The 27,365-nt window shown below is 57.1% G+C and overlaps 1 protein-coding gene across 6 annotated transcripts in view; it reads right to left on the bottom strand.

Annotated features, from left to right (window-relative positions):
• LRP1 (LDL receptor related protein 1) overlaps window positions 1–27,365 on the bottom strand; it is an 87,778-nt gene that overhangs the window by 58,942 nt on the left and 1,471 nt on the right. For 3 of the 6 annotated variants that reach the window (XM_068663510.1, XM_068663511.1, XM_068663515.1), the window contains 4 exons: window positions 10,572–10,694; window positions 4,533–4,670; window positions 1,155–1,274; window positions 368–496 (listed from right to left, as the gene is read on the bottom strand). In XM_068663510.1, the coding sequence (XP_068519611.1) occupies window positions 368–496; window positions 1,155–1,274; window positions 4,533–4,670; window positions 10,572–10,694 (510 nt within the window). Of the gene's footprint in view, window positions 1–367; window positions 497–1,154; window positions 1,275–4,532; window positions 4,671–10,571; window positions 10,695–15,305; window positions 15,388–23,441; window positions 23,512–27,365 lie in introns of those variants that run through there. The other 3 variants (XM_068663513.1, XM_068663512.1, XM_068663514.1) reach the window with 3 other exon arrangements.

Genomic DNA, 27,365 nt, shown 5'->3' with positions numbered 1-27,365 from the left:
TGGTGGAGTCACCATCCCTGGAGGTCTTTAAAAGACGTTTAGATGGAGAGCTCAGTGGTTTATGGTGGTTTAGTGGAGGACTGGTTAGTGTTAGGTCAGAGGTTGGACTGGGTGATCTTGGAGGTCTCCTTCAACCGAGGTGATTCTGTGATGGTGTGATCAGCACACAGCCCGGCCCTTCTGCTCCCGCAGAAGCAGGGCTGTGGCACACAGCCCAACATGTGCAAGAGGGAAGGTGGCAGCACCGGTTGTACTCAGGGAAGAGAGGCTTAAAGCAAAGAAGGGCGGCAGGGGCACACCTACAGCAGGAGGCAATGCTTTTCAGAGCTGTCCAAAGACAACACACTTCTCTCGTCCAGGATCTTACCATTCTTGGCTTTGCAGGATCTGTTATCAGGCTGCAAGAGGTATCCTTCAACACAGCTGCACGTGTAGGAACCCTCTGTGTTGGTGCAGGTCTGGCTGCAGGTCCCATAGACGGTGCACTCATCGAAGTCTGGAAAAGAAGCCAAAAAAACAAGGTTTGGACCAGCATCTTTCCTTAGCTGCCATGCAAGGGAAAGATACGTTCTGCAAGGAAGTCCAGCAACATGCAGAAAGCAGAAGGACCGTCACAGCGAATTTCTAGTCTGAATTTCTCTCATCTTCAGCTTCCAAACCCCCAGCTCGCACGCTGCTCTTTCTTCTGCTAGATGAAAGAGCCGTCTCCACCAGAAAGCTCTTACCCCTAGAGGTGCATGCAGGAGCTGTTAAAAGTCCCCTTTTCACCCCTGCTCAGATAAACGAACAATGGAACAGCAGAAACCTCTCATTTCAAGACTTGTTTCTAGGCATTGCGTGGATCTGATCACTCCCTTTGACCTCCTGCTATTTTCCAGCATCCTTCCCGAGGCACGGACAGCAGCGTGCATCAGTGCAGCGATGGCCTCTCTGACCACACAAAGCCACGTCCTCACTCCCTTCCAATATTTCTCAGGATTCACTGAACAGCCCCGCAGCTGAAGGGAGACTATCAGAGCCCTGTCCTATTGACCTCCACAGATCAGAGACTGCTGAACCCCCCCGGCGAACCCCAGATCCCTTTGGCCACTTTGCCAAGCCCCCTGCTGCTGAGACAGCAACCACAGCCCCAGGAGCGTGGCACCGGCACCCACCTTTGCAGCTCCTCCTGTCCTCAGCCAGCTGGAAGGAGTTGTTGCAGTAGCAGGCCGGACCGCTCAGCGTCGGCACGCAGTGGTGCTGGCAGGCCAAGGCTGTGCAATTTGCTAATTGCTCTGAGGAGAGAGGGGATGGAGAGGAGAGAGGAGGGTCAGAGGTGCAAGCGGCCACGCGTGCCAGAGCCCTGCACCCGGCCCAGCCTCGCCGCAGGCGGTGACACCTTGGAGTGCCCAGAGGCCTGCAGAGGCTGGAGGACAGACACGGCTGCCCGGCTCGCTGCTCCCCGTGGCGTAATTTCTGTTTAAAAGCACCCACGAAGCCTTCACATCTCCCAGTGCTCCCAACACACGAAGCAGGCCAGGGCTGCTGGATGGCCTCGGCAGCTTCTGCCTTGCTCCACCAACACATGGCAGCCTCCAATGCCTCAAGGTTATTTAGCGCCAGGCCTCGTTAGCCTGCTGGGGGTCTCTGGGGAGGGGATGTGCAGTGCTAGCTGGCTCCTTTGCCACCAGGCCTGAGGGGGGACAAGCAGGGTGCCCAGCCCTTCTGTGTCACAGAGGGGCAAGAGCACAGCCGCCCCAGCTCGCCCCTTAATGCCAGCAGCAGTGAGAGGCTACCGCAGCCCAACCAACACAGGGCCAGGGCAAGCTTTCCCAGCAGAAGGGATGCTCGCCGTGCCAGACAAGAGTGCATCAGCCCACAAAGGCCTCTTTGTCTGGGGGGACGGCTTGCACTGGGTTTTATTTTCTCCTCTCACCCTGCCTAACCCAGTCATTTTGGTGCTCAGAGGGCGCTGAACTTGGGTCCCAGCAAATCTGCTTGCAGAGGGGAAAAAACAAGAGCGTGCCTGCAGCCGCCCAACCACGCGCCTCTGCAGACCGGGACAATTCGGCCCTTTCCACGTCCCTGTTAGCAGGAGGAGCAGAGCTCGGGTGCTGCGCTCGCAGGCCAAGGGACGTCCCGTGGCTTCTCCACATTCAGCAACTCTGCTCTGCCTTTCCGTGGCCCCCATCACCTCCCAGCCTGCCCAAACGTCGCTGTCCGGAGGCCGTCCCGAGGTGCAGGAATTCAGATCCCAAGCCCTGCTCCTCCCCAGCCCTTGCGGTATTTGCAGACAAGGTCCCACAGCTGGGTGACCGTACCTGTCCTGCCCCGGCCCCTTCAGCTGTGAAGCTTCCACACCCGGACCCCTGTCCAGCCTCGCCAGGACCAGCTACCAGCCGAGCCCTCCGAATCCCAGCGGCCTGCCCCTACACATCCCCCCCCTTTCTTCTCTCTCACCCCCCTGCATCTCCTCCTCTTCCCGGGGCCACATCCAGATGGGAAGTTTCACGAGCAGCCACCCTCAGCCAGAGTCCCCGACACGCAGCACTGGGAGCCCTCAGGCTGCTGGGGTTGAAGTGGCCGTGCTGCGGGGGGCTTGGCGGGGCGGGGGACACACAACCCTACAAGGCTACAGCCGCAGAGGCTCCTCTCTGTGCTTGGGGCCGGGGGGGGGCTTTGCTGGCTGCAGGAGAGATCTTCCTCCTCTGCTAGCACCGAGGGCCAAAATGACTGACTGGAAATGTTGCCCCTTGCATGTGTAATAGTTTAATAGGGCAGGCAGGGCCCAGCTGACTTGTTTACAAGGTTTATCAGCTTTGGCAAGCCCGGCTATTCATTTCAGATTCTTATCTCCTCACTAAAGCACCACACGCATCCAACAAAAAAAAGAAAAAAAAAACTCAAGAATGCAGGGTCTTAAGCGGAGAGGGCAGGGAAGACAATGGAGGGAGTTTCAGCACAAAGGCTCTAATTGCATTTCCATCTCCTACGGGTTTTTGCAAGGGCAGCAGAGGCTCCCCAGTTCTGCAGATGGGGCTCCACGGGACAAACCTCCTGAGCGCAGAGGAAGCTCACGTTTATCAGCAAAAGACCTCAGGGCAGAGAGGCCAGGTGCAAAGGGCAGTGAGGGGAGCAGGATGAGCCGTGATTATCCAGCAGGCCGGAGCATGAACCAGCAGCAGCAGGGCCTGGGGCTCCTCGTTCAGGCCTGACAAGCTCCACGCCCTGCTATCGGATGCAGGATGAACGCATTTGCCAGGGCCCAGCCAGCCTCGGCTCCACCCCGACCTCTGGAGAGGCTCCGCAGCCTCCTTCCCGCAGAGACTGCTCCCCGCGCGCCCGGCTGGGCAGCACTCGTTGGCAGGCAGCACTGCAGCAGAGGCATCACGGGTTCAGCAGCTGCCCCCCCGAGTGCCCCATGTCCCGTGGGTACACGGGGCCCCCAGCCCGCAGCGAGGAGCGGGGCTGGAGGGTCTGCAGCACGGCCACCAGAGCAGCAGGACACGGGTGGCACCTTGGGACGTGCTCCGAGGCCTTGCACAGCAGCAAGGCTGAGCTCTTCACTGCCCCCTCGGGTGCCAGCCCCGGCTGCCTCCAGCCCCCTCCCCACACATTTGCCCTTCCAGACCCTTCCAGGAATGGCCTTGGCTGGACACAGGCGGCATTTGGGGCCATGCCTCACACCACAGCAGCACTCACTTCTCACTTCACGCCTGCTCCAATTGCTGCCTTTATCTCCTGGATAATCATCCTCAGGGCCAGATTAGCAGCACCTCTCCCTAAACCTGGAGCAAAGGCAGAGGGGACTGGTACGGGGTTTGGGATCAGCAGCAAAGAAATGCCTCCCTGCCAGCTGCGGGCACTGCCAGTATCAGGCTGGGAGTGATGGAAGCTCAGCCCAGCCAAAGCCCTCTGCCTGGGGAAGGGACGGGGCTGGGCAGAAGGCTCGCTGCTCGCCCAGAGACGCAGCTCTGGGGTCAGCCTGGGACACGTGTTTCTGTGCGGCTAAGCTGTGCACCAGGCAGCCAATGCACATTGATTTTGGGAGAGTTTCCCAACAGGATTAGCAACCAGGGACTGGCCAGGAGGTAGAACAAAGCTCCTGGAAAGAAGGAAAAAAACATACCAGTATCTTTTATCTGAACCAGAATCCGAACTCTCCAAGCTTTTAAACCCAGGAGACAATGCAGCTATTTAATGGCCTGCAGGCTCAGGAATGATGGGCATTTACTTGCAAGCGGCTCTGGATAATCTCCCACCCTGCTAGCTGCCAGCAAGCGCTCAGCTACCCCTACACTGGCTGCCTGGAGCTGGGAGAGGGGAGCACGCGAGCGCGTTGGCACCGGAGCAAAGCAGTTACACAAAGCACCAAGGAGACACACCTGAGGCTCACCCCAAACAAAAAAACGCAGACCCCGTGACTCTCACCACGGTGGAGAAGGAAAGGAGGCCAGGGAGGTGTCCCATGACACAGCCCACCTTCCAGCAAGTCCTGTGTGTCCACAGAGGGTAGCTGGGGAGCGGACCCTCGCCATCCCCCAGACACCTACCCCGACAGTGCGGCCCCTCGTCCGAGCCATCGAAGCAGTCGTGGAGTCCGTTGCACAGTTTGCTCATGTGTATGCACAGCTCCGTGCCCAGGCAGTTGTGTTCGTTGGGCTGGCATCGCGACACCTTGCTCTGAGGACCTGCAAGACAGCAAAACGCACAACTGTCACCACGCAGAGCAAAAGCAGCACCCAAAGTTGCCGACCGGCCCCAAATCATTCCAGCTCCCATGACTGTCTGGGACAAAACCAGCCCCACTTGCCCACGCCAGGCTCTGCTCTGATCCGACACCCCCAGCTCTTGCCTAGAGGAAGCTCGTGGACAAGCACTGCGTTTCCCTTTCAAAGCAAGCGGTACTGCTGCAGGCACAGCTGTTCAGGAGGAAAAGCACGACCCCTCTGGGGTAAGCTTTCCCTTGTCCATCACAGCACGCAGCCTGCCAAACAGCGGAGCCCCAAGCAGCCAGAGTGGAAGGGGAGCCCTCACCCAGCCCCAGCGAGCCCGGCCAAGGAGATGAGCACCCTGCAAGCTTCCACAACCAGTCCTCGGGCACCCACAGGTGCTGGGACGTGCCGGGCCAGCGAGGCACCCCCGAGGCACTCGCGAGCTCCCCGTTTTGAACCCTGGGAGCTCACCCCCACCTCCCCAGGGTCCCACTCCCACACCGGGAGCACCTGGGGCCAGGTGGTGCCCAGACAGCACCGAGCACAGTGGGTCCCCGTCCCCCAGGTGCCCAAAGCACGCCCGCGGATGCCAACAGACTTTGTCTCAAAAGGCGACTGTGCCGGCAAGCACGCAGGGGGCCATTAAGAACCGGGGTTACACGATACAAGGAGACTTAATCTCCGTTATTAACTAGAAAAATTACAAAGGAAGCAAGGCTTTATTTTTAAGCTTCTCAGAAAAGAAGCACGGCATTAAGACAAACAACAAAACACACCATAAAACTAGCAATATCCCAAAGCCCTGCTAAAAGCTCCCCCAGTGTCTCGGTTCCAGCCCTATTTCACCCCAGGCAGGGAGGCAGCTGCCTCAGGGAGCAGCCGTGGCTGTGCCCCAAAACAGCGTGGGCTTGTGACACGTGGACTGGAGAGCTCTGAAAGCCTGACCCCTTGCAAGGGCTCTCCTAGCGTCCCTGTCCCCAAACCTCTCTGGGTTTTAGGGCTGAACAAGGAAATCGTCAACAGCTCTTACCAGAGCCAAGAGCACAGCTCGACTGGGTCAACAGCAGCACGGAAGAAAAATAGCGAAATCCCATTTTACAGGGAGACAGCAGCTATTTCTGCCGGACACACAGCACTCCAGCCTCACCGGCAGCAGGGACAGTGCCGTGAGCGGCTCCCCACGGGGCACCACGTCCTCCCGCAGCAGGCGAGGAGCCAGGCTGACCCAGCAAGGGCACCTGAGCACATGCTGAGCCTCCCGTCCAAGCCTGGTCCCGTTTTAGACAACTATTTAGACCAGCAGCCACCTTCATCTGAGCCTCAGGTAGCCCTGCTGGTGCAGCGTGTCCTAAATAACGCTGGAGCTCTCCCTCGCCAGGAACAGTGCCGGGGTCCGGCCGTGCAGCCGCGGATCCCCACCACGCGCTGCCAGCCGCTCGGTTTTACTTCCTGCAAGCTGCCGGGTGATGCCGAGTGTGCTTTTAACCCCAGCCCTGGGGCTACCAACACATGCTGGAAAGCGAGGACCACACGCGCTCTCCTGTGCTTGTGGAGAGCCCACGGGACACTGCCAGCCCCTGGCACCAGGAGCGACCCTGCCCCTTCCCCTCTGCCCCATCAGCTGCAGGGGCTGTGGCCGAGCTTCTCCTCCGAGCCCCGTTTCCACCATCTCTGCCACCACAAGCTGTGTTTTCAGCACTGCCTAACTGGAGACCAAAGTGCAGAACACGGCAGAGGGCCCCAGCCTCCCCGCACTGCAGAGCACGAGGAAGCCTCTGCACAGCCCTCCAGCCTCCCCAGCGAAGAATCAGCAAGTGGTTCCTTGCCAAGCAGACAGAGCGGGCTGGGTTTTTCCGCCCCCCCTCTGCCCTTCCCAAATGAACCGAATTCTTTGCAGAAATAAAGTCCAGCAGGAAAAGCACCGCGGCTTCTGCTCCCGTGGAGGCAGGCAGGGCACTGCTCCCACACCGGGAGGAGCCCACGAAAGCCTCTCGCCGTGAGCGCACCGCCACGGCTCCTCATGGAAAGTTCCCAACTCGCCGTGCTGAAAAACTTCATCCTGCTTTTGTCCATTTCGTGCAAAGTGACTAACTCTGGGCGTATTGAATAACATGCCCTTTTTTATTGAATAACATGCCTTTTCTTGCACAAGAGGTGCCCAAAGAATGGAAACACGGAGAGCTCCAGCTGCCAGATGGCTCCCCACGCACGTGGACTGCTTTCCCGACACAGCGCGGTATGATTCCTGTTAGCCGACTCACTCTGCACTGGGGAGGTGGGCTCCTCGGGATGCGGATCCGAGGTGCTTGAGATGGGAAAATGGGTCTGAGGCTCACCGCAGCCACCGGCACGGCGCTTCTCCCTGTCCCAGGGCACAGCAGCACCCAGCAGACCCCTTCCAGGAAGAACCCTCCCAAGATGCTGCTGCGGGGCTTTCACTTCTCCAACGGGGCTGAACCGCAGCGCTATCTAGGCACCAAGTAATTGCAAATTAAGGGTTAATTGAGTAGTGTCAATAAGCGGGCCAAAAGAATGAAGGCACTGAAATAAAGTGCACAGTTCATCAGTCAAAACTGATCTGCCGTGTCCATTATTCGCCAGCAAAGAGCCTGAATCAAACTACTTATCACAAACAGGGCAGGATTAATCTACAAGCCACTTTGTTTGCTTTTGACTGTGTTGGCTCACTAATAAATGAGCCAATTTATTACATGTGACAAGCTTGTGGTACACCCCAAGGAGCTGAATTAGACAGGAATTTTTAACCTCTAAAAGCCACTTGGAAAGAAAAAAAAAAAAAAGGAAGAAAAAAAAAAGAAAGAAAAGAAAAGCAATTCTTTCCCCTGTAAATACAAGCTGTAATTGACTTGGCAATGGCCCAAAGAAACGTGAAGTGGGGAAAGCTGCAAGGGAGCAGATGGGAGCATGACCCAGTGTGGGCAGGTCCTGCCCGTGCCACCTGGATGGAGGGCAGCTCCCTTGGGTCCTCTCCCTTGGTTTTATTTCAGAAGACCATGCCAGAAGCACCTAGATAAGCGCTGCTGCATCCTCATCGCTCATTTCCTCCCTGCTGCGAGTTCTCTTGCCCGATGTCCTTGCAGCCACACAAACCATCGTGGACCAGCATGAAACCGCGCAGCTCAGCACCAACCCCGCTGCCTCAGGACCTCATCACAGCGGGGCAGGTGGGAAATGAGCCCTGTGGCTGGGGATGACACTTTCACAGTGATAGCATGGGGTTCTCAAGACATCCACACCGACCACTCCCTGGACCCAGGCAGGAAAGGAGGAGGTGAGAGCACCTCCAAGGGCCGGCAGCCACCGGGCAGCGACCGCGAAGGGCTCCCAGCAAGGGCTCCACATGGGGCGGCTGCGCCAGCACCACACCAAGCACCGGGCGAGAGCAGGGAGCCGAGTGCCTTAAGACCTCCTCGATACCCAAACTGATGAGCCGTGAGATGCCGGATCCTCGTGAACATCCAGGTGGCTTTGAAGACTGTGGGTCCTGATGTGTCTGCAGGAAGAGCGCTGCTGCCAAGCCGGAGAGGAGAAGCACGCCTGCAGCTCGGTGGTGGCAGCGTGCGGGCAAACGCAGCCAGGCTGCCCCAGGACATCCCGCGGGGGCTGAGAGAGGCCCAGGCACGAGGCCAAGTGGGGATGAAGCAGCCAGATGACAGTCATAGCTCAGCCACCACAAATTCATTTCTCAAAGCTCTTCATCTCCTTTGATTTTCAACTGGACGGAGGCTCTTGTCCAAGTTTTTTCCCCAAGAAAGCACCGTGGAATAAAAAAACAACGGGTTAAGCATCAGCTCAAGCCACTTGCATGGACACAAGCGCAGCCACTGAGCTTAGAAAGGGAACTCTTCCTATGCTCAGCTAACACGTGAGCAAAGCCAGCAAATACTTGAAAGGATTCCCCAGAGAGGAAAACCTTTCACATAATAGACAGCATTTCAAGAGACTCTGACATGAGTACATTACTGCAATGTAAATAACCCTGCCTCACTGCCAGGGTACGAAAGGGTATGCCAAGCAGTGTGTAAAAGCAGTGTTTGCAGCCTGGGTTAAAAAAAAAAAAAAAAAAAAGAGAGGGAGATTAAATAATAGTAATAAAAGTCATTCTCTCCCTGCCAAAAAGATAAGGAGGATGAGAGCCTTCTGGAAGCCCTGGTGCCAAAGCAGCGTGAGAAAAGCTTGCCTGGCAATCCCAGAGATACCGGGCCCTCCGCCCTGCATGTGCCGGCAGGTCGGGCTGTGCTTGTACGAGCCCAGGCAGGAGCCTCCCTTCATGCCCCTGCCCATGGGAAAGGGGCAGACGGGCACAGGCTCCGGGCCAGACGTGGAAGCTCAGCGCCAAGCAGTACCCAGCCAGCACCAAACAGCAGCCCGGGACTGCCCCAACCTCCCCGAGTGCTGCCGGGTGCAGGGAGAAGCCAACGCACCTCGCCGAGCCTCGGCAGCGCATCTCACAGTCAGTGCAGAGGCAGCAGGGCATGGCTACGGATTCAGCTTCTAAACTGAATTTTCTGCTGCAAAATCAGGTTTTGCAGCCTAGTGTGCTAAGACAGACACGGAGGAGACTCCTGGACCGTCCCGAGAGGAGAGGACACGTTGGTCCTTGATTTGCTCCTGGCACGATGCCCCCACCCATGCGGCGTGGAGCCAGTGGGCAGCAACATCCCGTGCTCCGTCCCTGCAAGCAGCCGCTGCAGTGCTCCTGCCAAGGGGTCTGCACAACCCGGAGAGCCCAGGAGTGGGGGTCCCACGGGGCAGCAGCACCTGGGGCTTCAAAGCCTGGTGGCGGAGGAGGACAGCGTTGCCTTCCAGCCTCCCAAGGAGAGGCAGCAAACAGGGAGGAGGCTCCACCAGCACTCACCGGCGCCGCTCTTGCGGTGAAGAAAGAGGGAAAAAAGGTAAGAGCTGGAAAAAAGCATCCAGGCTGTCCATCTACCTATCCAGATGGATAAAGAGAGCACGGTTAAACAGGGCACAGGGCATGCACAGCTAGCGGAATACATCAACCAGGACGGATTTCTTCCAGCGCTGGGAAAGGCCTCCAAGTCTTCCTGCAGTAATTTTCCAGGGCTGCTGATTGACTGGAGCCAGACAGCCCATCCCAGCCCCCTCATCCCTCCCACGGAGGGGACGGTTGCATCATTTCGCCTTAAGAAACAAATAACTCCAGCGCCGAACCAGAGCCTGCTTCGGAAGAAACCTTTACACCAAGCGCAGCGGCAGCCGGGGGAGGACAAGGAGCCTTCACTCGCCATCGAGAGGCAGCTCCTGGCTTCCTCCAACGCCGGACGCCAGCACTTGGGCTTCGGCCTCAGCTGGAGCGAGCGGCAGCATCTGCTGAAGCCACCGCTGCCCAGCGGGCACAGACAGGTCCCGCTCCCCCATCCTGGGGTCCCAAGCCCCCTCCCCGTGCTCACCACCACCACCACAAGGCAAGGGGAAACACAGGGCGCCGCCGCCACCTCGCCCCTCACAGCAAGGTGCTCGCAGCACCCCTGCCTTTGGGGCTTTCCTCACTCAAACCCATTTGGATGGAAACCGAACCCAGCGGTGCCCAGGTCCCAGGAAACCATTGCAATGCGATGGGTCGCAGCCCCCAGAGCAAGAGGCACCGGGAAGCAGCGGCTAGGGAGATGAATGGCAGACAGACAGACAGATGGACGGATTGAATTCCAGCAGTAAGCGGCACCCGCTGTCCCACCCCCGGGGCGCTGGGAACTCGTGCGCTACTGGAAAGCGTGAGCGGAGGTAGAGCAGCGGTGCGATGACGCCTGTTCAGGACCCTCCAACGACCGTGCAGTGAAAGAGCGAATGGAGCAAAACGCAAAGAAAATTATTAGGAAGGAAAGTCATACATACATATATCAGGTGATTCATCCGAGCCATCGGGACAATCCTTTTCCCCGTCACAGCGCCAGCCCTTAGATATGCACGTAATCTGATCTTTGCATGCAAACTGTTTAGGGCTACATGTCTTCGGTGCTGGATGAGAAAAGAAATAACGATAATAAACATGATCAGTTTCTTCCCAAAGACAAGTTATTTAAAAAAAATAAAAATTTAAATTAAGGACTAGATTGCTTTTAGTTTGATTTCTTTCTAATGGCTCAGTGAAAGTTTTAGCCTGGCATCAGATCCATCAACCTCGCCCCTAAGGAAAGGAGAAAATTTAAACTGAAACATTAATTACACTGCGAGAAAACAGGAACTGAGATCCATGATGCACTAACAGATTTTAAAGATCATTTAACTTGGATGAATTAGCTCCTGGGAGCCAAAGGCGCTTTATTTTCTATGCTAGACAGTAAAAAAAAAGAAAGGGAAAAAAATGAGAAAACCCAAACGAGAGCAAATTAAAAAGGAATGTTTTCAAATCGAGCAGCAGCAGCACAGGTGCTGCCTGTTCGTGAGGGTGCAAGGGCCGCAGGCACCCATCGCCTCCTCGCCTGCACCCCAGCCACCAGCCACACACCGGGACAGGGACGACGACTGCCCCAACCCACCCCTGCCTGCAGAGACCTGTTCCTCTGCGCACAGACCACGATCAGAAGGGAAAGAAACCAGAGGGGATCTTCCTTCCTCCCAGCCCTGCCGGGCTTCGTTTCCCTGGACAGCAGAGGCTGAAAGAAAGTTCTTTCTTGGCTAATCCACAGCTGGCTGTGACAGCACCAAACTTGAAAAAGAAAAACGCGTATGTATTTGTACAAATAAAACACACGCAGCACGAGCGGAGCCAGGCAGCTCGGAAAGCATTACAAGGCAGGGCGGGCAGCAAAAGTTCAGGTGGTTGCTGCAGGCGAGAAGGTCAAAGCGCAGAGCCCCAGCTCCATCCCCGAGCCCCCCGCAGAGCCGCACCGCGGCAGGGACGTGCGCCCGCAGCGCCAGCCCTCCCCGCCTCCTCGCCAGTCTCTTGGCATGTCGCGTTCTCCCGAGAGACTCAGCTCTTTGCAGCAAACACCTCCACGCTGATTGCAGCTTTTGTTATAAAACAGCAAGCCCGAGCCCCTCGGGGAGGGAGGAAATCTTGAAAACCCGACCAAACGCAACCCTGGATGTTTGTTAAAGGAGAAGGCAGCACCACAGGCGTAATTCCCACAACAGGTATCTGGTGTCGGCCCCTGTCTTCTGCTCAGCTCCCCTCTCCGTGGATCCCTGTCACTTCACGCATGGCGAGGGGGGGTCTCCGCATGCTTCCAGGCGGCTGCAGCAGGCAGCAGCATGGCCACGCACCCAGCTACTGCTCATTTCATGCATTTCATGACCCAGCTCGCTCTCAGGCTCCTGACGGACCAGAGGAGGTGCAGAGGTTCCTCGCCGACCTGTGTTAGGAGCAGGAGATGCCTCCCTCCTTCCTGCTCAGCAGCCTTTTGCTCCATCTGTGCTGCTGGGGAAGAAGAAGGGCCAGGGAGGGATGGGGAGGAAGAGCCCCATCCCCTGCCCAAACCCTGGTTCCTAAAGGAGGGGAAACTCTCCCACCTGCCCTTCCACCCTGTGATTACTCCGGTTATTGCGTAGACCCACAAAGGGGCTCTGTTTGCCCCAAAACTTGTCTGCTTTCTCCAGAAATGCCTGATGGGTTTGATTGAAAGGTATTGCCTCCTGCAAACCTGCCTTTGCTCAGGTCTCAACAGCATCAGAAGCGTTGGAGCTGCTGTTAGACGGAGACGCTCGATACCATGACACAGAGTTCAGTGCAATCAAGATGGAGACTGGATATATCAAAATGGATGAAACACCCACAGCTCTGAGCCGATGCCAAGCCCTCCGATCCCAACACCGTTCCGAAGACGACCAGCTTAAAGCCAAGTCCCTCCTGTTCCTCCTGCAGGACCCAGCAGTGTGGGACGGGACAGCAGGGCATCCCACGGGGCCGTTTGTCCCAGGTGCTCGGGCTGACAGCTATGAAACACGGGACCGCTGGCTGCAGGAGCGACCCCTCCTGCCGGGCACAGCCAGTGCCAGCCCCACTACGGAGCCCATGGTCACCAAGGGACCATTTCCTCTCGGCCCCAGGGACAGGTCAGACCCAAAGCAGAAGGGGCTGCACCCTGCCGGGCACCCGCTGCTCGCTCAGGGTCCCCACGAGCACCCCGAGCCTGGCACCCGCACCTCAGCCCCGGGGGGCTGCGTCCCCACCAGGGCCAGCTCTGCCACCCCCTCTTCCTGGAGGAGCTGAGCTTCCTCCCCCATCTCCAAGCCGCAAGTTTACCCAATGCAAGATTCATTAAGAAAACCACAGCAAAGAACCGACACTCCCTTGGATTTCCTGCTCTCCCTCATCCCCCGAGGTTTCCAGCAGCCACAACGTGACCTACCGCCGCACGCACGCACCGCGACGGCCCTCGGCCGAGCCCAGCTCCAGCTCTCGTCTTCCTCCTCCCTCCGAGGAGAGCAGGAGCTGGTTTACGAGGGCAGGCCCCTGGCAAGCGGCTCCAAGCCTCCGGCCCAGCACCCACACTCCTGCTGCCCCCCAAAGTCCCCCAGGTTTGTGTCTACACATGAGATGAAGCCAGGCCCAGGGCAGGATCTTGATGCAGCTGGTTTATTTTGCACTAGAGACACCCGTCCTGGAACAGAGATGCTCACCAGCAGCACGGAACATGAGCCCCTCTTCCGAAGACGTCATCCCTAGCTACCAGCACCTAAATCTTCCAGACCAGCTCCGTCTCACGGACTGGCTGTGGTTAGACAGACTGAAGGAGAGCAAGTTCTCCTGCTGCTTGCAACAGCTCCCCTACGCAGGAGCAGAACATGTGGGATTTCTTCCAAGCACTAAAACAGTGCTCATACGCTTTTTTTTTTTTTTTGTCAGGCTTCACATGTGTCATGGTTTGCCGTCAGGAATGCCACCCCTGTAGACACGTACTTGGCTCGCACCTGCCTCTTCCCTGCACGTGCAGGTCTCCAGCTAAGTCAGCTACAGGGGAAAAAAAAGGTGCTTCCCCAGCACAGGCGAGCCCCAGGGAACGGTCTCACTGCACCTTGCCGCCACGGGTGGCGTTAACCTGCCACAAAGATGTGCCTGAACTGGGCTCGGAGCTCAGACTGTCCCCGCCGTCACTCACAGAAGCAAGGATCAGCCTTGGCAGCACAAGACTGCACCACTGCTGGTGGCTCTACACAAGGAGAAGAAAGAAGATTGCTTCCCTTTTCAGCCGCTAGCCCTCCAAGCTTCTTGGTAACAAAACGCACTTTCTGTTCTTGCACAGCATGTTCCTAGTGAGTTAAATAGCCTCCAAAATGAGTGTCAAGATGCCTAAATGCCAGGTGGACAATTAGAGAAGGTGTCTGTTAATGCAGCGTTCACAATGAGCCAAGTTTCTTTTTGAAAGCCAGGCGGCTGCATCAGCAGAAGCGGCAATCTCAGCGGAGAGAGGAGCTCCAACTTTGGGGAGGAGAATAAAGAAGCCTTCATGCAGTGTACAATGGCCAGCTCAGACTGCAGGGCCAGGACAGCTGCAAAAGCCTTCCACGGAAAACATTTGCCTCTTTAGCAGTCAGAGGAGAGATTCTCGCTTAAAAATAATTCAAAAGGGACAGAAAGGGAAAAAAAAAATTGTACTCAAAACAGCAAATGGTTATTTTGGTACAGAAAAGGGCTCCCTTCTTCTCTAGGGAGGGCTGGGGGCGGCTGTCCCAGCAGGGAAGCGGAGCGGCAGCAGGGTCTGTTGGGGCAGGTGAGGACCTGGACCCCAGCGGCACCTCTCACTGCCTCAGTGATGAGGGCAGACGAAGTCAGCACCACAACGCAGGCAGACAGAGGACTTCGTGTAGACGTGCAGTGGGTTTAGAAAAAATTTTTTTTAAGTGTTAGCAAAAAAACGCACAGCAAAACACGTCTCATCTTTGCCTAAAGCAAGAAATCAACACTTCTGCTTTAAATGGACTATTCTGAGAGGCTGGTGAACAGAAGGTCCTCACCTTGAGTAGGAGCCAAATTACCTTCAGCGCACAGATGACTGTGGCATAAAAACCTAGATAAACTGGAAGTAAACCACAAAAAAAGTTAAAGAACTTCCTCCTTAAGCAAGCCATACTTTTCTACTCAACCCAATTCCTGCTCCTCTCCTTGGAGGAGGTGGCTGGCTGTTACTTCGCAAAGGAAACAGCACTGGCAATAAATATGGAGTGGAATGAGCATGATTTGCAAAACAGATGTTCTTGGGGGGGGAGAATAAATCCACTCCACATTCCTCATAGGTCTCTGTTCCCCAGCTACTCCCCTCCCCTCCACGCTAGCATATACGGTCTCGCGCAATGTCCAAGCCTGCCAAAACACACATCTCCTGCGCTGCGCACGCAGAGCTGCGCTCGCTCTGAACCCTGCTCCAGGACGCACGTCAGGCTTGCAAACTCCATCCGGGTACCAAGCCCCAGCAGCTCGGGACCAAAAAGCGGTGACATAAACCAGCTGAGCCTTCAAATCTCCCTGCCAGACCCCCTGCTCACTCAGGGCTGGCTACAGCTGCCACCAAAACTACCACTGGGATGCTTCAAGATCCCCGAACATCGCCCTTGGGAGCTTTGTCACAGCGACACAAAAACCTGCAAGGTTGTTCTGGAGGGCAGAAGTCTGGCACAAAATTATTGAACCTCTGGAGAAGGGAGGGATGGAAAAGCCCCAGCATCCTGGTGCGTGTGGGATGAAAGGTGGCATCATCTGTGCTTCAGTCCAGCCCCGGTCCTCACCAGCACCGGCACTGAGGCTTTGCCGAGGGGGCACTGGAGCACAGTTTACAATCCCATCTCCATCCCCGCAGAGTCTCTCCCTCTCAGTTTAACTCTCCAGATGTCACTTGGCCAGAGGACAGCGCAGTTTAGAGGCTGCTTTCCCAAAACAATGATTGGGCGCATGCACCTCGCATGACTCCTCCAGGGCCCCAGCACGCAAGGCCACGATGCCAAACTGAAAGACTTTCCAAGTTGTCCTATTAACTGCACATAAAAATCAGTTATTCTATGCTTTCAGTTTTCTCTACAATCTCCCCCACGTCATCCATTCTTGTTCTCAAGTTTCGGGGTGAGGGGAGAGTGATTTATTCATTTTTTGTGTTGTCAGGACTCTTACAGAATTTCTCTGTAGCCTGAAGACAGACAGGCACGGAGAGAAAAGGTAAAACACTGAGGCACGCGCACACCTCGATTCCTTCACGATGCCTTGATTGCAGGGACCGAAGCTTTGTTACAAAGCCATAAGGCCAATGACAAAAAAATATATAAAATAAAATAAAATAAAATAAAATAAAATAAAATAAAATAAAATAAAATAAAATAAAATAAAATAAAATAAAATAAAATAAAATAAAATAAAATAAAATAAAATAAAATCACAAACAGGGAGAGCAGAGCCCAGAAGGGCTGTGATATTCCCCAGCCACTCGGGCATTTCTGCACACAGCATGCAGAATTTGCAAGCTCATGGCTAAAGTAAATTTGTCAGGGCCTTTGGCTCTGAAAAACTAGACAGGATAATAGAGACATTTAAAATAACAAAACTTAGATCTTGCAGTCACATTTTTTCAAGGGGGGGGGAGGCTTATTTGTTTGGTTTGCATTTAAATACAAGATCTCTAAACAGTTCAAATGCATTTTTGCAATTCTTCCATCTGGCCCCTCGTATGAGAAGATTCAAACCAGACCCGCTGCTCCATCGGAGCTGCTATTTCCATGAATGACGTTGCTGTTCGCACTCCGAGCTATTCCCATTTGGAGAAGCCGCAGGTATGCGCTGTTTGGAACTTATTTGGGTTGGAGGGGGAGGGGCTGGTTCAATTGCTAAGTAAATATTGACTTTAAAATACGCATTTTTTCCCTTTTCCTTTCAAGTCTGCCTATTGCGTCTAAATCACAAGGCATTAACTCTGTTTTTTTTTTGTTGTTTTTTTTTTTTTTGGGGGGGGTGTTTTTTTCTTGTTGTTGCTTTTTATAAAAGGACAATTTTGAAAAGAAAAGCCTGCCTCAGCTTTGCAAGAGAGGTTCGAACGGAAGCAAAACACCATTCATAAGAAACACGCGCATCTGTCGCTGGGAAAGGGCTGGCTGAGGGCGAAGAACGTCGGAAGGCATCTTTGAGCCAGCCTCCTCAGACCTGGCCAGCTTTTAGATACAGCAAGGAGCTGAAAACCACCCCGAAAATCCCATCCAAGCAGAGCACTGCTGGACCATCATCTTCAGGCACGTGCCTTGAGCATCCCCCAAAGCGTGCTGCGAGCTTTTGTGGATTTTTCGCCTCTGGCTCGTGCCTGCTGACTGCCTCGAGGCAACACGGGGGATGCTCACGTACCGAGGGTGCTTCAAGGCCTCGCAGCAGCCCTCGGACACAGAGCGCCAGGCCCATGTCCCGGCTGCTCCCAGAGGCTGGCCTGGCCCCTTTGCACAGAGACCATGCTCTGTGCACGCTCCCATCGCCCACAGGAGGGCACAGAGGGAGCAGCCCAAGGGTGCCGGGACCCCAGCTGCCCCCACCACCCACCTCTAGGCCCCAGCTCTCAGGCAGGCCTCGGCCCCATCGCCACCGCTGGGGCAAGAGGCCGAGGAACGGCCAAGGGATGAGCCAGAGTGGGCCCATGGCAGCCACCACCCCATCCCCTGCCCGTTATTCCTTTATCGATTCAGACAAAGGATGAGAAGGGAATGTGGAGCAGGAGAAGGAACAATGAGGGGTGGCAGCAGGGGCCGGGCTGGCTCCCCGTTAGGGAGGACAGAAACGGAGATGGCCAAAAGCGGCCATCCCCAGCAGGGAGAGGGGGAAGGGGAATAAAATCATATTGCGACTTCCAAGGGCTCCTTTCATCTCGGCGCACCGCGGTCACCTGACTTCAAACAGATCCAGGGGGAGACGATTTAAATGCTAACACGCATCAGGAAATCTGGACGCGCTGGGAGGAATGCGCTCCCCCCGCCAGCCCAGCCCCTTCCCCTCCTGCTCCTGCTCCCCAGGCTCCGGGCAGCTCAGCTGCCTTCAGACAAAATGCATTAAAAAAAAAAGGGGGGGGTGGAATTTGCATTTTAAACCAAATTCAGAAGCAGAGAGATCTGTGCTGGAGTGAGACTCCCCCCCCGTCCCCCCCCCCCTTCTGCCTCCAGACCCACAGATTGATCCTTAGAAGAATGAGCTAAAAAATGGCAGGAGATGAAACCAGATGAAATGAATCCATGGCATTTTCAGAATTGGAGGGAAAAAAAAAAAAGCTTGATCATACAAAATGTGGTGGGGAGGGGCAGAAGGGGCAGGCTCCAGCCACGCAGCAGAGGGTGTTTCAAGAGAGAATCATGCCTTTTTTTTTTCCTCCTTTTTTCCTCTTTTTGCAGCTTATCTGCAATTTAAATGAAAACAAGAAAAAGAAAAAAGAAAAAAAAAAAAAGCATTTGCAGCCAAGAGAAAGGGGCTTAATTCCTCTTGGTTCGGTTGGAGGGGCTGCAGCCGTGCCTGGCTGGCAGCCACCCCTTCTGGGGGGGGCTGCCCCTTCCCCTCCCCACACGAGGCAGAGGGGTGAGGGAGGGGCATTGATTTGGGGCAGAAGACCCAGCCAGATACTATGGATGCTGTGCACGATGTCTGTCCCCCCCAGATCCAGAACATCCCCTGCCTCCTCTACCTGCTCGGAAGGTTTTATTCCCTTTATTTATTCTAGCAATAAGAAGTAGGATGTTTATACCATTGGCAGTTTGGAACCCAAACAGAATATAGTGTTCTGCACCGGAGGCAGTTATTTATGGCTTGTGGCTAAAGCTGATAACGCTTCCCCCAGAGACCTGCCTGCATTGTGCAATAAAGCAATTGCACATTATAGATTAATAGGCATTTCATCTGGATAGCTGAATCACAGGGCAGGACTCTGCAAGGAGCTAACTGACAGAGCCCAGGGCTGTGTGAGGCGAAGGGGCCGGCAGCAGGCGGGGGGCTGCGCTGGGCAGCAGGGTGCTCAACTGCATTCGGCCTGGGACGGGCATCAGCCAGCCAAGGCTCTAAAAGCGCTGGAGCCAGGCCAAAACCATTGGCCTTAATTCATTAGTCAACTCAATTTCGCTGGCTTTGCAAATAAGGACTTTGTCTAAAATGGGGAAACGGACCAGAATAGCTATTGTGAACCGGGAGCGGGCAGAAAGGGCCCTTTGAGAGGACACTCTGCCGGAATAAAAGTCACTTTTATCCCAGAATAATTAGCGTGCTCTGAGTACACTAATTATTCCAGCATAAAGGGACTTTTATTCCCAAGAGGAGAGTGCCGCTCAGGGAGCTACTCTGAATTCAGGTCCACCTGTCCATGTGAACGCCGTCTCCTGGTCCTGCTGCTCCGGGGGCGACTCAGCCTGCCCAGACTTGTGACACCCACGGGTCCGGGGATGGATGGACCTGCGAGCATCCCCGGGGTGGTCACCAGTATAAGTCCAGACCAGGCTGTGCCATGCAAACAGGGACTCCCACCCCAGCCAGCGCTGGGAAACGCCAGCCCCCTGCCCCATGCATGTCTCCCCCTGCACTAGGAGGAATAGGGTGAACAGACCCAGCTCCATCATCTGCACAAGCTGCCGGGTGGCTTCCATGAGCCCCATTGTTTTGGGGAGCAAATACCTCCTGCAGCTCAGGGGGACAAGGTCATGAAGCCACCATGGCACCAGCTGCTATTTCAAGGTCTCCCCAGGAAAACCTCAGGCTCCTGCTGAAGGAAACAGCATAGGGAAGCACAGCAATATTGTAACCCCTCCTGCTCCACGCGGACAGCATCTCCAGCTGCTCTGCCCAAGCTGGGATTTGGCTGTGACCTGCTCAAAACGTGGCCGTACCTACAGGGAGGCTGGGAAAAACTCCCCCGACCCATCCCCTCCTTGCCTCACGGGAGCTGGAGCCTGTCTAGGAGGAACACACCCCAAAAGCAAACCCGACCTGCTTGCCCAGTGATAGCAGACTTGGAACAAAAACGCGGCCTCCAAAGCGGGGTGGGGAAGCATCCCCTGGCTCAGGCCTCCTCGGAGCAGCACCTTTCAGGCACAGGGTGCTGAACGGGCCACAAGAGTGCACCTCAGAGGCAGCGGTGCAGGATCGGGGAACACTTGGGGTTTCCTCAAGAGCATGCTAACAGGATGCCACATCGCACCGTGGCTTTGCTGAGCGCTGCCTCATCCCCCTCCGCACCACCAAGTGCCCACGGCCCTGTGCCGCACACAGCCAGCAGCCTCCACGGGCCGATGCCACTTCCCTGCGTGCCTGGAGAAGGATTTCCCCGGGCCAGGCCCCAGAGGAGCCGAGTCAGCCGTGCCAACCGAGCGCTTCGCACATCCAAACGCCAGCAAGGCGAGGGGAGGGCAGGCAGCGCCTCTACCTGAGACGGAGGGGACACGGCCAGCAGCAGGGCTCCAGGCCCGTCACCTCCCCACAGCGCAGCCCCCGCCTGCACAGGAGCTGGCCCCGCTCCCGCTCCTCGCCACCGCCGTGCCGGCCGGGCGCCGCCGTTCCCCCACCGCAGCGCTGCAGCCCAGACACCCGGGCCGGGCCACGGCCGAGCCACCGTGCCAAGAGCGCTGCACGGCCCCACGAGCCGCAGCTACCACCCAAACAGCGAGCTCCGAGCACAAGCAGGGAGGGGAGGGGAAAAAAAAAATAAAATCCAACAACAACAAAGAACCCCGACGCTGTGTCCCAGGGTCGCCGCACAATAGCCGGGCTTGTTGCTTCTGCTGGCAAAAGGCAGCTCCGATCAGCTGTGCAAATTGCAGAGTAACCCGGCCGCGTCCCCGCACGCAGCTCGGGCCAAGGACAAGGGCAGCGTGGGGCGGGCAGAGTCCCCGTGCCCCCCCCCAGGGGCACCCCCGGGGATGCAGCCACTGGGCTGGGTCTTGAGAGGTGGAGGGAAAAAACAAAATCTTTGGCACGGTGGAGTGTCCCATCTGTTTACAACTGGCAAAAATGATTAAAGAGGAATCTGGTACAGTTATGTCTGGTCTGATTTTGTGTCCCAGACATTACCCTGCCCCCTTGGCATCTCTACCAGCGCAGCTATGACCAACTAACTGCTCGCCTGCAGCAGCCTGGACACTCCATGGTGCTTGGACCTGGTGTGCCCGTTCCTACCTTCTGCAAGCTGCAGAAAAAGGAGCTTTGAAATTTCAGAGAAGCTGAAAGAACACGGGGCAGGGCAGGTTTGGGAGGGATGCTGGCATCAGGCAGCCGCAGAAGAGAAAACCAAACTCACGAGTGCAGTGCTGGGCTCCAAATTCCGCAGGGAAAACCCGCTCCAGGCCACGAGAGGAGACACTTGAGTGAACCCATCTGGACAGGCTCCGGCAGGAAGCGGAACCTTGCCGTGGCCATGCGGGGTGACACGGAGCCGAGCAGGATCTCGCCCACCTCCCGGCCAGCCCCACAGCGTGTCCCCACGGCACAGATGAAGGCAGCACCACGGATCCCTCCATTCTTGCTTTCGGGAGGCAGGGAAGAAACTCCCCTGCTTGGAAATAACCTCAGACGCCCCGGTGCCCTGCTCTGGGGCAAAAGCCGGAGCTGGCCCCAAGGACGGACAGACGGACACAGCTCGGCCCCCCCCGCTGCTGCCCTGGGAGGTCATGGATGGCGCCTGCCCTCCGCTGCCTGGGCAGGAAGGTGTCTGAGTCCCTACGCCCCGCAGCTTCCGTGCAGGCCTTTGGAAGCGCTGTCGCTGTAGGAAGTATTAAAGCCAACTGCTTCCTTTTCCAAACAATAAAAAAAGCACTACAACAGAAGGCAGCAGGCCGGGGGAGGAAGCCATTCACAGCCCGGCTCCTTCCCCAGCCTGCTCCTGGAGCTGGAGCTGCTTGGCTGCTGGACACGAGGGCTCCAGCTCCCTCCTGGCCGCACACCCAGGATCCAGGCCCTGTGCTTGGCCCCCGATGCAGCTGCTCCGAGCAGCCCCATGTGCCGGGTGCCCAGCGGCAACCCCACAACGAGCAGGCCAGGTCCAGGCTCTGCAGAGCAGCGTTGCAGGGCAGGAGCAAGGTGCATGGTCACTATTCCTTCCCAGTGTCACAGCTTCACCCTCACAGCAAAAGCCTTTAACCCTTCTTCCATTCTTATTTATTTATTTTTTAAGGTCAAGATACTCAAAGCCTTCACCAAATCCTGAGCACGGCACGAACAGAAACTCGCAGAACCCCGTGGGCTGAAGCGTACAACCAAGATGCCAAAAGGGTCCCGACCTGGGTGCAAGAAAGCAGAGACGAGGAAAACCAAGTCACAATTAGCCCCAAGGAGACTGATTAACTGCTATAGCACCATGACTACTCCAGCGTGGCCTGTCGTGCCAGCAAACTGAGGGAGGCAGAGGTACACTTGACTGTTCATCAGATACAATGAGCTGCTGTGATCCAATGAGCGCCGGGTCCCTGCGCTCAGACGTCTGTAGCGGCGCCTGCAAACAAAGAGCTGCACCATATTAAGTAAATGGACTAGATTGATGCGTTTCAAAGCTCTAGGCAGATTAAAATAACAATTTGCCTGGCAGCCCGCAGAAAACAAAACCTAGCCACGTCTCAGCAAGGCCGAGGCAGAGGAGCAGCAACACGAGGGCACGGAAGGCACTTGATTCACCCTTGGTAAAAAACCTCGGTTCATTCACTAAGGGATGGAAATCACGGCCCTGAATCCAGCAGCAGCTCCAAAAGGAAAGCAATCAGTCCATCTCCCTCCGCAGTCCACGTTACTGAAGCTAATTGTCTGCCGCGGATTTCTTTGCCCTTCACCTGCCAGTCACGGCCCCATGTGCCCAGCCACTACCCAGAAACGCGCGCTCACCCTCGCCACTTGCAGTGCTGCCTTTTCATTTAGAGAAACGGCATCTTGCAGGAGGCTAATTAGTCCAGACAATTAAATGAAAACTTCCAACTCAATTAGACACTTCCCCAGTCACCTGCAACTCACATTCAGATGCCTCAGTCCACAATTTGGAAGAAATCACAGACCTGCTCTCCCCCTCCCACAGCAGATGAGGCCACCCATCACCCCCACAGCACCCACAGCAAGGTTCCCCCAGGATCCCTCACCACCAGGGTCCTGCCCAGCCCCACAGTGCCCACCCCGTGAGCCTGAGCTTCAGGCTTGCTGGGACTGTCTCTAACCCTGCAAAGCATCCGCGTGATTGTAGCTTTCGTCTGCTCGGCTTCCTTGGCTAAGAAAGGACACAGTAAGCCTATATTTAGCACCAGAGATGGATGGACTGCACTGGGGAAAGCAACCTCACACAACGGAATAAGATCCAGCAAAACAGTCCTCGCAACCCACCCAGCATTTTTCCTTCTTAAAATAAGAGGCGCGGAGCGAAGAAAACAAGAAGTTCGAGCTGAATTAGAAAAGGCTGAAAATATTTGCTGCTGCTGCTTGCCGCTGGCAGGACGGGCTGCCAAGGTACATTAAATGTAAGTGACTGAAAAGTTAAGTCAACAGCAAAAACTGGTCTGTAAATAACTGCAAGTTGGTCTCGCACTGGCTTGCGAAATATGAAGGAGAGGAAAGCGCATCTCTGTGCAGACAGCGCTGACGCTCACTTGGGAATGCCACCAAAGATGGCACAGACATGAGACCTCCGCAGGCGCCAGGCACGGTACCAGCCCCCAACCCAGCATCTCCTGCAGCCCTGGGACCCCACCAAGGAGAGGAGAAGACGGTGGCCACACGCACAGAACCGCCAGTGGGCAGCCGGCACAGCATCGCCAGGCTGGCACTGGACGTGCCCCCAGAACACAACGCCGCTTGCTGACCTTCACCGGCTTTGGGCACGTGGCTTTGATGCCAATGGGGTTCAGAAACACACATCTCCTCCCCCTCAGGGATAGCGGCTTCTTAATTTACAGCGCCCAGCCGGACTCCGGGCACACAGCGTACGCAGCGGCAGCAGAGGGGAACGGGCCACGAAGCGGGGACCTACGCCCCATCTCCTGGCAGCCACGCGCGGAGAGGACATCAACAGGGATGGAGCCAGAATGCCCAATCCAGAAGGCGGCGGAGATAAAAATTCAATCCCAGCACAACGAGAGCCTTGTCTGCTTGGCAAAGCGTAGAGCCCACAGGAAGGAAACGGGTTAGATGCGTTCACCGCTCGCAGGCTGAGTCAGCCGCGCACCGCCGCGACGAGGAGCAGGCGCAATCTCCGAGGAGCCCATTTCCCAATCCTGGGATTGCTGGATTCTTCCTGACTTCTCCGTGGGGCTTCAGACAGCTCTCCTACACACCCAGGCATTTCAGCCAAGCTCTGCGACTTGCTGGGGAAAACCGGGAGCACGATGACTTTGCACTGCGCCGAGGCGCACGGCACAGACAGAGCAGTGGGCTCTGGGAGCGCAGCCAGGACTCGCCTGTGGGTTAGCGGTTAAACGAGGTGCTCGACATGCATCAGGGAATCGAAATCTTTTCAGCACGTGGAAGAGGAACCTCCTGCCCCATGACAAGGCCACGGTCTTGCCCGCTGGTTGCTGTCACATCGATAGTGCCGACTCAGCCCAGCTCACAGTGACCACAGCGTTCTGGGCTGTGCCGCCCTCCCCGGAGCTGTTGTTACGGGAAGCATCATCCCCTTGCACCCTCTTCCCAGGGCCAAGGGGGCGTGTGGATGCGCATGTGCCCTGCACGGGATGGCAGCGGGCAGCCCGACCTGGCCAAAGCCCTGCTGAACGATCACCAGGCTCAGGAACTTACCCCAAAGGTGCAACCAAAATCCCCGCGAGTCAGTTGCAGACCCGGGTCCAGCACCTGCACAAGGGGCCACAGCATTGTGCACGCTGGCGTTCATCTCCTGGAGGAAGGCACCAGGCAGGGTCCTCGCTCAGGATCCCCCAGCAGCACCACACGAGGAAGCCAACATCAAAGGCTGCTTTGCAGATGTCCCGTGTGCCCAGCACCCCTCTGAGGCTGGCACCTTCACCTCCAAAACCCACAGGGATGTTCCCTCTTTCTCCAAGAGCCAGGATCCCTTCTGTCCAAGGGCTCTGCCCCTCGTTCCCTCCCAGCCTTGTCTCTCCCTGCTCAGCTCAGCCACAGGAAACACCAGGAGCTAACTGGGATGTTATTGCAGCCCTCCGGTGGCTGGGGTCTCCTCCGCCCTCCCCAACAAGGAGGCAGCCGAGCACAGCCCCCAAACAGCCCCACAGGAAAGCGAGCAGCCTCGCTCAGACCACACCACCACCAGCACCACATCCCGGTGTCCTCCTGCCCTCCAAGGACCCCACGGTGGAACGGCTCCATCCGTGGGCACCTCCCGACCCCTGGGCAAGCCGCCAGCTCCTGCATCCACCCTGTCCCCCAGCCCTGAGCTCCAGAGAAGGACCGTGGTTCTGGGGACACCACGGAGCAGCTGCTTTGCACTGTTTTTTTGTTTTGTTTTTTTTTTTCCCCTTGGCTTGCCCCTGCTTATCAGCCATTGTTTCTGCGAGGGGAAGTCCCCACATCCCAGGACGGGTGCTGCGCTGCTGCCACTGCTTGCTGGCTCTGCCAAGGAGCACGGTGCCCACAGCTGGCCAGTGACGGACCCGTGCCAAACGCTGGCACCCTCTGGGCACATCAAGGAGCGCGGTGCCCACAGCTGGCTGGTGACAGACCCGTGCCGGACCCCAGCACCCCCCATGCACATCGTGGCCGCAGGCACGGGCGGCTCCAGGCTCGTAAGGAGCCTGCTCCTACCAGGGTGGTGCCAGGCAGGCAGGACGAGGACAGCGCTGGGGTGGAGGCATCGCCCCACCCTGCCTTGCAGCCAGCCCCAAAACCAGCGCTGGGTCGCTAAGACCACCCCCCCCCCCCCAGACGAGCCTCCCTCGCTAAGTGAGAAAGCATCTGTGCTTCTCTCCCCAGCCCTTCTCTCTGCCAGGTTCCTGGGGAGTGAGTCACTCCTGCAAAGCTATATCGAGACAGTTTGGCTTCTCCCCACATCCACACCTTGCCAATCACACAGGACTGCAAGGCTCATCCTACTCCGGCTGCAAGAGCCAGAGACACAAAAGCTGTCCCGGCTCGAAGCCGTCCCTTCACCAGCAGTCCCGTACCCCCGCCACCCACAGCCACGCCACCCGCACCCCCCTCCTGCCCCAGGGATGCCGAAAAGATGAGGCTGTGCCCGTCCTGTGCCAGGCAGGAGGCAGCCAGCAGCTGCGGATCAAGTACGGGCTGGTGGCAAAGAGGAACCAATTAACTCGAAAGCCTCGCCAGCTCTCCTCCAGGAAGAGGCGGCCCTGGGTGCCAAAGCCTTTGAGGAACGGGGAAGACTTGGGTGGTTTGCCCTCCGTTGGCCCAACCCGTTCTTGATGCAGGAGGAAGTGCACCAAGAGCCGACAGGAGCAGCCCCGGCACCTTCCCGCACCGCGCTCAGAAGCGGAGCACAAACCAGGACCGGGATGCCGAGGATGCAACGAGGAGGCAGCGCCTTGGTTTTACCCCAAAAACGCCCAGCGCTGCCGAGGATGCTCTGCACCCCCTCAGCACCAGCACACGGCAGCGGAGAAGGAGACGGCAGGACAGGAGCCACGGTTGTGCTGCTCCCACAGGGACCGCAGCGATACGTGGGCACACAGCTTGCAGGAACACAGAGATGACACAAGAGCCTGGGCACAATACGGGCAGCACCCTGCCCTCTGCACCCCACAGACACCCCCTGCCCACATCTGCGTGGAGCTGAGCAGGCTCCCCCCTGTTAGCACCATTCCCTTGCGTGGCAAAGGCAGCGCCAGCCCCAACAGCCACCCCCCAACAGTCCCCAGACCCAGCCTGGCTCCTGGAAAACCCGTCCCTGCCCGGGGAGATGGCACCTGCGTGCACAAAACCCGGACCCCTGAGGGGGAAGGGCTGCACCGAAACACCTCGGCCGCCCTCAACCACAGGTATGCCCAAAGCAGCATCGGGACCCGGGGAGCGCCCCGCCGCCCCGCCAGATGGGAAGAGCGCTCCGGCAGATCAGAGCCGTGCGCCGCTGCCCTTTGTCCCGCTGGAAGAGCTCCTCCACCATCCCCGCCGGCTGGACTTTGTCTCCCCTCTCTTCTGCAGCCAAAGACAGGAACAAATTAACATTTTCAGCGTCACAACCCGAGGCGGTGGCTTTGGGGGTCGCAAGCCAAGGCAGCCCCCGCCGCTGCACTGCCGAGGGGGAGGGGGACTGGGGTTTTGAAGCCTCCTCCCCAAGCCCCATCCCTGGACCGGGGCAGCTCCTGCCCACAGAGCTCCGAAGGCGCCGTGCCAGCTGTGTGGGGCTTTGTGGGGTCGGCAAGGCACAGCACCCCCCCGCAGCAGGAGCCCACCGCCAGCCACCCGGTGAGGGGGCGTTCCCGTGCTGGCTTTCGCCCCGTTCCAAGTCATCGGGGTGGAGGAGAGGATGGAGGAACTTCCCTCGAGCTCATCATCGCTGCTGCAGCCTCGTTTCCAAAGGCAACGCAGCTTATGCAATGACTGATGCCTGTCCCTCCCGCCCCCACCAACTTCGGGATCCGCCGGCTGCTTCGAACCCCAACCCAGGGGGGACGATGCCTCCACGGTGCCGGGTGCCCCAAAAAAGGGGAGAGGCCGAGCAGCAAACCCCGGTGCGCTCCCTGCCTACGGGGAGAGGGCAGCTCGGTGCCAGTGGCTGCAGCAACCCCGCACGGGTGTCAGCAGAGCTGGGGACACAAGCGGCATCGCCACCTCCCTCCCAGGGACGTGATTTGGGT

Source organism: Anas acuta, chromosome 29 (genome assembly GCF_963932015.1).
Source record: "Anas acuta chromosome 29, bAnaAcu1.1, whole genome shotgun sequence".
NCBI lineage: Eukaryota > Metazoa > Chordata > Aves > Anseriformes > Anatidae > Anas > Anas acuta.
This window is presented reverse-complemented; position numbering and strand designations above follow the sequence as displayed.